This window comes from Aptenodytes patagonicus, chromosome 3 (genome assembly GCF_965638725.1).
Source record: "Aptenodytes patagonicus chromosome 3, bAptPat1.pri.cur, whole genome shotgun sequence".
In the NCBI taxonomy this organism is placed as follows: Eukaryota; Metazoa; Chordata; class Aves; order Sphenisciformes; family Spheniscidae; genus Aptenodytes; species Aptenodytes patagonicus.
The window spans coordinates 2,248,995-2,261,390 of record NC_134951.1 but is presented as its reverse complement, the minus strand read 5'-3'; the positions used below and the strand labels follow the sequence as shown (position 1 = coordinate 2,261,390).

General features: G+C 62.1%; 1 protein-coding gene across 1 annotated transcript; it reads right to left on the bottom strand.

The window, feature by feature from the left end:
• Positions 1-235: 235 nt before the first annotated feature.
• Positions 236-9,148, bottom strand: LOC143158842 (uncharacterized). Its single transcript, XM_076335295.1, has 5 exons — positions 8,969-9,148; positions 7,675-7,814; positions 7,040-7,097; positions 5,337-5,388; positions 236-1,448 (listed from the first exon to the last, which is right to left on the bottom strand). Exons 1-5 carry the CDS (start codon positions 9,146-9,148, stop codon positions 925-927), a joined length of 954 nt encoding a protein of 317 aa, XP_076191410.1. The 3' UTR covers positions 236-924.
• Between the last annotated feature and the right edge of the window lie 3,248 nt (positions 9,149-12,396).

Sequence of the window (12,396 nt, the reverse complement as noted above, 5' to 3'; positions counted from 1 at the left end):
TGCTGCGGTGGCGGGATGGGGACAAGGGGTCTCCTCGGCTCTCCCCACTTTGGGATGAGAATCCGCTGGTGGCCACCATCAAATGGCAAAGGGGGGGTGACGGGGCCGTGCCAGTCCCCATGGAGCCGCCTGGGGCTGGTGGGTGGTTGCAGCCGTAGTGGAGGTACGAGGACATCCTGGGAGCAGGCACAACAGCGTTATCTCAGTCACCCCGTGTAACCGCTGCTCCCATTACACGCTGCCCTCCAGGCCTCCCCGGGGCCCTGCCAGCCTTTTGGTGGGGAGATAAGCGGAGTCCCACTGCTCTATCAGGCCAGCCCACACCGAGGATCCAGCAAAACACAGCCGCTGTCCCCACCCCTGCCCGAGCCTTGGCTGCGGGATGCTCGTTCCCCCAGCAGAGCCCATCCAAACCGCCCCAGGGATGAAGCAGGGTGCAGCACACATTAAAAATGATTAAAATAGCAATTAAGGACTATTTACACAGCTCCCCATCCATAACCTCTTGCTTCTGGGAAGCAAGATCATGCTACCGGTGATTTTTCCCAGGGGATCCGAGCTGGATGATGTGTGGAAGTCATTTCTGGATTTTTTTTGGAGCTTCTCCAAAAAACAATCACGCATTTTTCTTCTGCCGTTTTTCTTTGGCCAACCCCACGTGGGGGTAACCCCACTGCCCGCTCCCCACGGGCCCCCCAGCGATGGGGATGTCCCAGAGGGACGCTCAGGGACCCTCGTGCTGGATGCCGGGGGATAACCTGGGCCACCTACGCTTAATTTTAGAGTTGGGAAGGGAGCGGGCAGCTCTCCACGGCTGCTGCCCGTGCCTGCCCGCAGCGGCCTGCCCGCAGCCGGGAAACCCCTCCATCAAGCTTGCACGAACCGGCCGGGCTCCAGGCAGCTCCAAAACATCTCCAGGGCATCCTATGCCACATCGAAGCGCTTTTCCGGCAGCAATGGAGGTGCTTCTTCTTGGGGTTTGGGGGGGCCAGCGGGCTGCTGGGGCTGTGGCGCCCGGGGCAGCTTGCACACCCGGGCATACACGGGGCTGGGGCTCCCCTCGCTGCCCAGCTCCTCCTGGGCGACGACCTCCTGCACGGGGATGCTCGGCTCGTCCCCGGCGTTCAGGGATGGGGAGTCCCCCGGGATGCTGCCGGCATCCCAAGGCTTTTTCAGCATCCCAGATTTGTACCGGATGCTTTCGTAGATGCGTCCCTCGGCATCTGGCACAGGGTCCGCCGTGGGTGTGCCAGCATCCTCAGGCAAAACCGGCAGCTGCCGGTGCCGCAGAAACTCGGGGGTCCTCAGGGCTGGTCCGGAGAGTGCATGGGAATGGGGTGTCCAGCCTGGCACATGCAGCCCAGGGTCCCTCGCAGCGGGGTTATCTGGGTCCCCCGGCACTGCGGGGCCATCCGCCTGCTGCCGGGGCTCACCGGGAGAGGGGGTGCCTGCGGGGAGTGAGAAGAGGGGATGCTGAGCCGGGGAGGGTACCCCCAGAACCATCACACTGGGGGGCACCCCTGGCTAATGCAAGGGTAAAGTAGCACCGAGTAAATGGGCTTAAATGGGTCCCACTCCCACTTCTGTTCCCGCTCTCCACTTTTAGCAAGAAAAATAATAAAAAGCAAAGAAAAACCAGGGTGAGCATCCCCAGCTTGCCGGCGGGGGGCCGTGCTCCCCGCCGCGGGGCCAGCGTGGTGGCGGGACCTGCTGTCCGCCTTCCCGCGCGGCAGCTCATGCCTTCAGTCAAATATTTATTTAAGAAGGAGGCTCTGCTCTGTGTGCAGGATCTGTCAATACGGGGAGCTGGCAGAGCAGGATGCCCAGCCGGTTTGTTCGCTCCAAAGGTGAAGGAGGCTCTGGAAAAGCCGCGTAACTGGGTGTTTCTCCTCCTGCTTTATGGGGATATGCAGGGATATGGTGGTCCCGTGGGATTTGGGTGCAGGACCCTGGGTGCTCCCCCCCCCAGGCTGTGGTGAAGGGTGTGTGCATGCAGCACGGAGGTGGAGGCGTGGGCCGCTGGCTCGTGCAGGAGGTTGCAAGGTGGGATCCAGGCCAGAGCCCCTCGGGGCCAGCACAGATTCCTCACCGCCCTCCAACTCTGTCCCGGCAGAAAGCAGCCCCCCTGCCCCATGAGCACCCCAATGCAAGAACGCCAACATGAGCACCCCAGCATGAGCATCCCAATGTGAGCACCCCAGCATGAGCACCCCAACGTGAGCACTCTGTTAGTATCCCAACGTGGGCACCCCAGCGTGAGCACCCCAGCACGAGCATCCCAGCGTGGGCACCCCAACATGAGCACCCCAGCATGAGCATCCCAATGTGGGCACCCCAGCATGAGCATCCCAACGTGAGCACTCTGTTAGTATCCCAACGTGGGCACCCCAGCACGAGCATCCCAATGTGAGCACCCCAACTTGAGCACCCCAGCATGAGCACCCCAGCACAAGCATCCCAATGTGGGCACCCCAGCATGAGCACCCCAGCACGAGCATCCCAATATGAGCACCCCAACTTGAGCACCCCAGCATGAGCACCCCAGTACAAGCACCCCAGCACAAGCATCCCAATGTGGGCACCCCAGCATGAGCACCCCAGCACGAGCATCCCAATGTGGGCACCCCAACTTGAGCACCCCAGCACGAGCATCCCAATGTGAGCACCCCAACTTGAGCACCCCAGCATGAGCACCCCAGCACAAGCATCCCAATGTGGGCACCCCAGCATGAGCACCCCAACGTGAGCATCCCAATGTGGGCACCCCAACGTGAGCACCCCAGCACGAGCATCCCAATGTGAGCACCCCAACTTGAGCACCCCAGCATGAGCACCCCAGCACAAGCATCCCAATGTGGGCACCCCAGCATGAGCACCCCAGCACAAGCATCCCAATGTGGGCACCCCAGCATGAGCACCCCAGCACGAGCATCCCAATGTGGGCACCCCAATGTGAGCACCCCAGCATGAGCATCCCAATGTGAGCACCCCAACTTGAGCACCCCAGCATGAGCACCCCAGCACAAGCATCCCAATGTGGGCACCCCAGCATGAGCACCCCAGCACAAGCATCCCAATGTGGGCACCCCAGCATGAGCACCCCAGCACGAGCATCCCAATGTGGGCACCCCAACGTGAGCACCCCAGCATGAGCATCCCAATGTGAGCACCCCAACTTGAGCACCCCAGCATGAGCACCCCAGCACAAGCATCCCAATGTGGGCACCCCAGCATGAGCACCCCAGCACAAGCATCCCAATGTGGGCACCCCAGCATGAGCACCCCAGCACGAGCATCCCAATGTGGGCACCCCAACATGAGCACCCCAGCACGAGCATCCCAATGTGAGCACCCCAACTTGAGCACCCCAGCATGAGCACCCCAGCACAAGCATCCCAATGTGGGCACCCCAGCATGAGCACCCCAACGTGAGCACTCTGTTAGTATCCCAACGTGGGCACCCCAGCGTGAGCACCCCAGCACAAGCATCCCAATGTGGGCACCCCAGCATGAGCACCCCAGCACGAGCATCCCAATGTGGGCACCCCAACGTGAGCACCCCAGCATGAGCATCCCAATGTGAGCACCCCAACTTGAGCACCCCAGCATGAGCACCCCAGCACAAGCATCCCAATGTGGGCACCCCAGCATGAGCACCCCAGCACGAGCATCCCAATGTGGGCACCCCAACGTGAGCACCCCAGCACGAGCATCCCAATGTGAGCACCCCAACTTGAGCACCCCAGCACGAGCATCCCAATGTGGGCACCCCAACGTGAGCACCCCAGCATGAGCATCCCAATATGAGCACCCCAATGTGGGCACCCCAGCATGAGCACCCCAGCACGAGCATCCCAATGTGGGCACCCCAATGTGAGCACCCCAGCACGAGCATCCCAATGTGAGCACCCCAACTTGAGCACCCCAGCATGAGCACCCCAGCACGAGCACCCCAGCACAAGCATCCCAATGTGGGCACCCCAGCATGAGCACCCCAGCACGAGCATCCCAATATGAGCACCCCAACGTGAGCACCCCAGCATGAGCATCCCAATATGAGCACCCCAATGTGAGCACCCCAGCATGAGCATCCCAAAGCGAACATCCCAACTTGAGCACCCCAACGTGAGCGCCCCGATGCGAGCGTCACAACGTGGGCACCCCAACATGAGCACCCCGCTGTGAGCCCCCCTCCCCGTTGTGAGCACCTTAGCAAGAGCACCGTGGTGCACCCCAGCATCCCGCCTGCGCACCCCAAGGGGCCGAGGCTTTGCATTCGGGGTGTCCCTTCCCCGTCCTGCTGCAGAAAAGCAGTAGAGGGCGAGGGGTGCCTCACCGAGGGGGGAGAAACGCAGCCAGCTGAGCCCCAGGAATGGGGTACGGGGGGGGGGGGGCAGGCTGGTGGGGCCGCCCCATAAAATACTTGGGAGCTCCCCACTGCAGTGCAAGGAGGAGCAGGAACTTCGCTTGAGCATCCCAAAGCTCAGCCACAGCGTGGCGAAAAGGGGAAATTAATACATGGGGTTTAATCATCCTCGTTAGCCAGCGATGCCGAATAAAGTGTTCCTGGCGTAAATGGGAAGAGAAGCTTGCTCCCGGCTACATGGAAAAGCAAATGGGCTGAGTGCTTAATCCGGCAGGAGGGTTTGGAACATTAAAACATCTTTTTTTTAAAGCTTTCCCCAGGCAATTCCCCTTCTGCCGGCGCAGAGCAGGCCAGGGGGTATTTTAAAAGAGCTGACACGGTCCTGCCAGAGGAACTGGGACTCACGGCGGGTCTTGCTGGGATATTTTGCTGTAACTGGCAATTTTAGGAGCTGCTTTTGGATGCAGCTACTGGCCCGTGTGGCCTCCTGTGAGCCCCTTCACCACGGCCATGGGGCATCCCCATCCTCTTCTCCGTGCCAGGGAACCGAAAGTAGCTGCTTGCTCCTAACAAGCTTCACTAATTTACCCCATTTTGGCTGCCGCAACCCCGGCCGGGGGGTGCAGGGGTGCAGCCCCACACGTCTGGCCAAGGGCCGGCTCAAAGTGCCCCCGAGCTCCTGAGCTCCTCCAAGTTCATCGGCCGGGCAAATCATTAACCGGGCTGTGTCGGCGGAGCGAGGCTGAGCCCCAGGGACCTTCGGACCGCGGTGCCCTGCTCCGTTACACCGGCCAGCATCCCAGTGAGGGGGGGGGGTCCCCATCCTGCTGCACCCCACACCTGCAGCGGGAGCTGGGGAGGGCCCACAGGCACCCACGTCCCTGGGTGTGCGAGGGCCCTGGGAGCACCCGCGGCAGCGGGGCCAGGGATGGCAGAGGGACACAGCCACCGTCCCCGTCCTGTGACCTACCTCCCGGCAGTGCTGCTCCCCCGTCGCTGGAGCCCAGCCTTGCCAGCTTCACCTGCAGTGGACAAGTGGACACTCACATATTAACCCCCCCTGGCACTCATGCATCAGCCCCTGGCACATGTGCATCCCCCCCCCCCGCCCCCGCCCCTCCTGTATCCTCCCTGGAAATCGTGCATCCCCCCTAGGCACTCAGGCATCCCCCCCCCGGGCAGTCATGCATCCCCCGGCACTTGTGCGTCCCCCAGCACTTGTGCATCCTCCCCCAGCACTCATGTATCCCTCCCCCCCGGGCACTTGTGCACCCCCTTGGCACTTGTGCATCCCCCCTGGGCAGTCGTGCACACCCCCCCCAGCACTCATGCATCCCCTGCCCCCCCCAGTACTTGTGCATCCCCCCCAGCACTTTTGCATCCCCCCCAGCACTCGTGCACTCCCCCCCAAGGCACTCGTGCATCCCCCCCCGGCAATTGTGCATTCCCCTCCTGGCACTCGTGCATTCACCCAGCACTCATGCGTCCCCCCCCCCAGCACTTGTGCACCCCCTGCCCCCAGCACTCATGCATTCCCCCACCACTCGTGCATCCCCCCCCCCCCAGCGTTCATGCATCCGCCCCCGGGCACTCGTGCACCCCCTGGCACTTCTGCATCCCCCCAGGCAGTCGTGCATCCCCCCCCAGAACTCATGCATCCCCCCCCAGTACTTCTGCATCCCTCCTAGCACTTTTGCATCCCCCCCAGCACTCGTGCACCCCCCCGGCAGTTGTGCATCCCCCCTGGGCACTCATGCATCCCCTCCAGTACTTGTGCATCCCCCCCCCCCCAGCACTTTTGCATCCTCTCCTGGCACCTGTATATTCCCCAAGCACTCATGCACGCCCCCCAACCCCCCCCAGCACTCGTGCACCCCCCTGGGACTTGTGCATTCCCCCATGACATGCATGCACACACCCCCAGCACTCATGCATCCCCCCGGCACTTGTGCATCGTCCCCCCCCAGGACTTGTGCACCCCCCCGGGCACTCGCGCACCCCCCAGCCCTTGTGCCAGCAGTCTGGGTGTCGGGGGGCTCAGGGGGACCCAGGATTTGGGGCGGGGGGGGGGGGGGTGTCAGCGTGGGAACATGGCGGGGGGGCAGCGGCTGCCCTCTGCCGGCACCGACCGGTTCCAACTGGCCCCGCAGTGGGGCACCCGCGGGGTCACATCACGGCCCCGTCCCCCTCTCCCCATCCCTAATGCCCCCCCCCCCCCCCCCCCCCCGCCCTGGCCCTGATGCTTTTTGGGGGGGGCCGATTTAGCCATTTGGGGCGAACCTGGGGCGAGGGGAGGGCTGTTCCCCGTGCTGACGCTGGAGGGCTGTCAAAGCACGCGGGACGTGCGGGGACAAAAAATGTCTTTACTGAAGGAGTGGTGAAACGTTGGACCAGGCTGCCCAGGGCAATGGTTGAGTCACCATCCCTGGAGGTATTTAAAAGACGTGTAGATGAGGCGCTGAGGGACATGGTTTAGTGGGCATGGGGGTGTTGGGTCGATGGTTGGACTCGATGATCTTAGAGGTCTTTTCCAACCTCAATGATTCTATGACAGGGGACACGCGGGGACAGGCCACTGTCCCCTCAGCCCCGCCCTGCCCCATCCCACCACCTCGTCCTCCAGCCGGGACGAGCAGCCGCTCGAGGACGCGGTGGGGTCCCCAGGGGACTCACCCCTCGGACGAGCCTAGGGTTTTCTTTCATTTTCTGGGCGGAAAACTGCCGGTTTGCCCTGTGGAAGAAGAAGGGAGAGGTCAGCGGAGCCGCGTCCCATGCCCGGGGGTGCTCGGGCCAGGGTGGGCTCAGAGGTGACACGGGTCATAGAATCATAGAATCATTAAGGTTGGAAAAGACCTCTAAGATCATCGAGTCCAACCGTCGACCCAACACCCCCATGTCCACTAAACCATGTCCCTAAGCGCCTCATCTACACGTCTTTTAAATACCTCCAGGGATGGGGACTCCACCACTTCCCTGGGCAGCCTGGTCCAATGTTTCACCACTCTTTCAGTAAAGACATTTTTCCTCGGGTCCCCCCGTCCCCTCCTCTCGCTGCTGTTTTGTGCTTATTCACCCCCCGCCATGTCCCCTTCCCCAGTGCTCGTCCCCTCTCCACTTGACCCCGCACAGGTTGGTTGCACCCAGAGCATCCTCCAGCGCGGTGCTCCCCGTTCCCCATCCCGCACCGGTATGGACAGTGCCCCCCCCCATCCCATGGCATTTCCTTGGAGCCCACAATATCCGTGGCAAACCCTCGGGAAGAAGCCAAATCCCCCCCCCCCACTTTTTGCCCCCCCAAGCGAACGTACCTGTGGAAGAAGGAGCAGAGGAGGAGCAGGAGCAGCAGCAAGAGGCCAGTGGTGGCCAAGCCCCAGGCCACCATGGCGGCCGGGGCTGCCGAGCCCTCTGCCAGCGCCGGAGCCATGGAGCCTCCGGCAGGGAGGCAGAGCTGGGGAAGAGACAAGCCCCGAGTCAGGCCGGCGGAGGGGGACTGGGGTAATAACAGGGTGCACGGGGCTGGTTAAGGGGTGCTGGAGGGGGGGGGTCCCATTCTCCCTTTACTATCAGGAGCAATTTTTCCAGAGATCCCTCCCCATCCCTTCATCCCACTGGGATGCCCAGCATCATCCCACGCCGCTCTCCCTTCCCAGGGGGCAGAAGATTTTGGGGTGATTGCGGGTGCAGGGAAGCTCCGTGTGTCAAACAAGTACACGGCGCTGGCATCCACGGCCCCGCTCTTCAGCAGGGTTTGTGCAGTGGTGCCCCATCCTCATCCCGGCTGCTTGGAGCGGTGGCCGCTCTCGCCTCTGTGGTGAGGGGCAGCGGGTGGCAAAACCGGCTGGGGCATGGGGGGTGATGCTGGGGCATGGGGGGTGATGCTGGGGCATGGGGGGAGATGCACTGGGCATCCCCGCTGCATCCCCACCGGTGTGCCCCCGAACCTGCACCGAGCACGGGGAGGCTACCCCCCTTGAGAAAACACATTGCCAGCCTGCCCCCAAAAAACCTCAGCTCCTTCTTCCACCCAAGCCCCCCTGCCTAAAACTTGGGGTGAACTGAGCTCCCCTGGCAAGCTTGGCTTCCGAGATGAGAGCCCGGCAAACCGAAACGCCGAACAGGCTGAGCCCGCTCTGCCGGCTGTGACTCAGTCTTCCTGGCACGGCATCCCGGCTCCCGGAGCCATGCCGGGGTTCGGGGACCCCACACTCCGGCAGCTCCACGGCCAAGACCCCTCCGGCTGGGCGGGAAGACAGGCTGCAGCCTGGCAGTGCTTTGCCTCTAGAACAAAATTAATTAGGGATTTATTCCTAATGGATGTTCCAGACATCTTCCTCTAGCTGATCTGCCAGCCCTGGGGCACACGCTGGGTCCGGGCACCGGTGACGTCCCGCACCACTGAGCCCTCCAACCCACCGTGTCCTGCGCCAGCCAGCTCTGCCTCAGTTTCCCCAGCTGCGCCCTGAGATGAGCGAGACGAGCCTAAGCTCGAGGTGCCTGCCCACACCCCACCTTGTTTGGCACGCCAACCCGGGGTGGGGACGGGGCTGGGGGCAACCCATGGCCCGGGACCCCCTGGTTCCCATCCCCAAGGAAGCCACTCACCCCACGGTGGTGCCAGACCCCCGGGCCGGGCAGGGCCAGGCGCAGCCGGCTCCTCTCACCGCTCAACTTTGGACGGGAGCGGTGGGTGGGTGGCACCCGCCGCACCCTGGCTTCCTGCTCCTGCAGGACGCCCGTCATCGCTCGGGCCCGACGGAACGCATCTCCAGCGGCCATGGGCATGTCGGGGGTAACCTGCACCCTGGGGGGGGGGTTCTGCACCCTGGGACAGGTCCTGCACCTCCAGCACCCCTGAAACCTGCACCCCCAGGAGGGCTCCTGGCACCCCAAGAGGGGATCCTGCACCCCCAGGCTCAGCACCCATGAGATGGGCACCCCCGGGAGTGGTCCTGCACCCCCAGCACCCCTGAAACTTGCACCCCCAGGAGGATTCCTGGTCCCCCAAGAGAGGTCCTGCACCCCCAGACCCAGCACCTCAGAGACCTGCACCCCAGGAGGGGTCCTGGTACCCCAAGTGGGGCTCCTGCACCCCCAGACCCAGCACCCCTGAAACCTGTAGCCCCCAGAGGGGTCCTGCACTCCCAGGAAGGGTCTTACACCCCCAGACCCAGCAGCCTTGAAACCCACAGCTCCAGGAGGGGTCCTGCACCCCCAGAGACAGCACCTCAGAGACTCGCACCCCATGAAGAGTCCTGCACCTCCAGACCCAGCACCCTGAGACCCCTTCGGGGAGCACAGTCCTGCCACTGAGAAGGGCCCCCCAGGACCAGCCCTCTCCCGCTTCCCCCGAGCTGTCCCCGGGCACCCGCCTCTTGTCCAGCTCCTCTGTCCCCAGCGCTGGCCAACCCCTCCGCCCTGGATCCTGGCCACACTGGATCATCCCCCATCCTGGATCCCATCCATCCCTGATCTCCAGCTGTTCTGGATCCCTGTCTGTCCTGGATCCCCATCCATCCTTGATCCCCCTTTGTCCTGGATCCCCCTCTGTCCTGGATCCCCCTCCATCCTGGACCTCTGTCTGTCCTGGATCCCCCATCTCTCCTGGATTCCCCTCTATCCTGGATCCCCCTCTGTCCTGGATCCCTCTCCATCCTGCATCGCCTCCCCCTTTCGCAGGGCCAGGAGAGGACCAGGGGCCCGCTCCCTTCCCCTTACGATGGCTCCAAAGTAAAACCAAACCCCGTCTGTTTATTTAAAAGCCGTTAAATCCCGGGTCCAGCCCAGGAGGGATTTGCAGGCAGCTTCCCTGCACTCCCAGTGCCCGGCACGTCCCTGCCCGCAGCCCAGGCCTGGGATCCTGCAGGGTTCTCATCCTCTGCTCTCGGCAGCAGAAACGCTCCGCGTCGGTGCAGCACCCGGCACACCGCCGTCCTCACCCACGTCCGCGTGGCACCGGCACAAGCACCAAAAAAGCCATCGAAATACCCCTGCGGTACCCCCCTGCTCTCAGGTCGCTGCGCCCAGCGCGGCTCGGCCCTCCCCAGCCAAAAGGCATTAGTGGCATTTTGAAAATTTGAATAATTTCCTGAAATTGTGATGGAGGGAGAGGCAGAAATTGGGAGGGGAGGGGGGAGTAATATTTTTCAGTGGGTGTTTTGAAGCCCTGATGCTGTTGGGGGTAGTCCAGGTCGGAGCATCCTGGCACCGGGGGAGAGGCGAGCGGAGCAAAGTCCTGTGAAATTCGCATTTAAAGGCAAGAAGCTAAAGAAGTTTGTGCAGGAAAGGAACGGTGGGGGAGGAGGGGAAAAAAAGGCAATTTTGGGGGGAATCTGAGAAAAGAAAGAAATTGTGGGTACTTATTTTGAATAGGAGTCCTTTTTCCTTCCTCTCAGCCTTGCCTTGCCTTGCCTTGCCTTCCCTCCTCCCTTCCCTTCCCTTCCCTTCCCTTCCCTTCCCTTCCCTTCCCTTCCCTTTCCCTTCCCTTCCCTTCCCTTCCCTTCCCTTCCCTTCCCTTCCCTTCCCTTCCCTTCCCTTCCCTTCCCTTCCTTCCCTTCCCTTCCCTTCCCTTCCCTTCCCTTCCCTTCCCTTCCCTTCCCTTCCCTTCCCTTCCCTTCCCTCTTCCTTCCCTTCCCTTCCCTTCCCTTCCCTTCCCTTCCCTTCCCTTCCCTTCCCTTCCCTTCCCTTCCCTTCCCTTCCCTTCCCTTCCCTCTTCTCCCTTCCTTCCCTTCCCTTCCCTTCCCTTCCCTTCCCTTCCCTTCCTTCCCTTCCCTTCCCTTCCCTTCCCTTCCCTTCCCTCTTCCCTTCCCTTCCCTTCCCTTCCCTCTTCCCTTCCCTTCCCTTCCCTTCCCTTCCCTTCCCTTCCCTTCCCTTCCCTTCCCTTCCCTCTTCCCTTCCCTTCCCTTCCCTTCCCTTCCCTTCCCTTCCCTTCCCTTCCCTTCCCTTCCCTTCCCTCTTCCCTTCCCTTCCCTTCCCTCTTCCCTTCCCTTCCCTTCCCTTCCCTTCCCTTCCCTTCCCTTCCCTTCCCTTCCCTCTTCCCTTCCCTTCCCTTCCCTCTTCCCTTCTTTTTCCTTCTTTTTCCTCTTTCCTTTTTTTTTCCTTTTTTCCTTCTTTTTCCTTTTTCCTTTTCCCTTTCTTTCCTTTTCCCTGTTTCATGGGCCCCCCCCCCCCCCCTTGCTTTTCAGTCCCTTCCATGTAAACACATGACTCATTACCAAACTACCCGTGTCCCGGCCGGAGGTACCAGGATCCCCCGGCCACCCCCTCATCCTCGGCTCCGGGATCATCCCTGGCCGCCCATTCTGCTGCCGGCAGTGCAATTCCAGGGGCAGGGAAAAACTCCCGGAGGAGCAGGGTGAGATAAAAGATATATAAATCTGCTACTTTCTCCCTCGGAAACCCTTGCTCATGAGGGTGCTCGTAAGAGGGTCTCCAGCCCCGGATGGATGCGTCCTCCCCAAAACCCGGCCTCATTTCTTCCCCTGGAAACACAGCATCCCTCGTCTGCACGGAGGTGGCTTCCTGGGAAACGAGTCCGGACCGAGCCAGGAAACCTGGAGCTGAGGGAGCACAGCTTTGCCCCCCGAGACCTGAGCTGTTCACCTCCAGTAACCTTTAATTTGCAGCGAATTTGGGATGGAGAGGGGTGTTTTCAACCCCCCGCGGGTCTCTACGGCAGGGCGAGCATCCAGCCTGGTTCCTGGGATGCCTTTTTGGCCCCCGAGCAGCTCTGCAGCATCCTCCCCCTGGGATAACCCAAAACCGAGCGCAATGCTCCTCGCTCTCCGGCCGGTGATGCCAAAAAACCAACTCCGCCGGCGGGTTTTTGGCTCCCGGGAGCTGAGGTGGGTTCTTTCCTCCTCCCAATCCTGTTGCTGATTTACTGAATTCCTCCCCGAACTGCACGGCTGAGGGGCGAGGAAGCGTTTGCAAGATGTGCTCTGCGGATGCAAAGCCCGCGGCGGCGAGATGTAGCCCCTTCCGAGGGACGTGCCGTAGGAAAGTATTCCTGTAGGGACGTTAAAAAGGCTCGG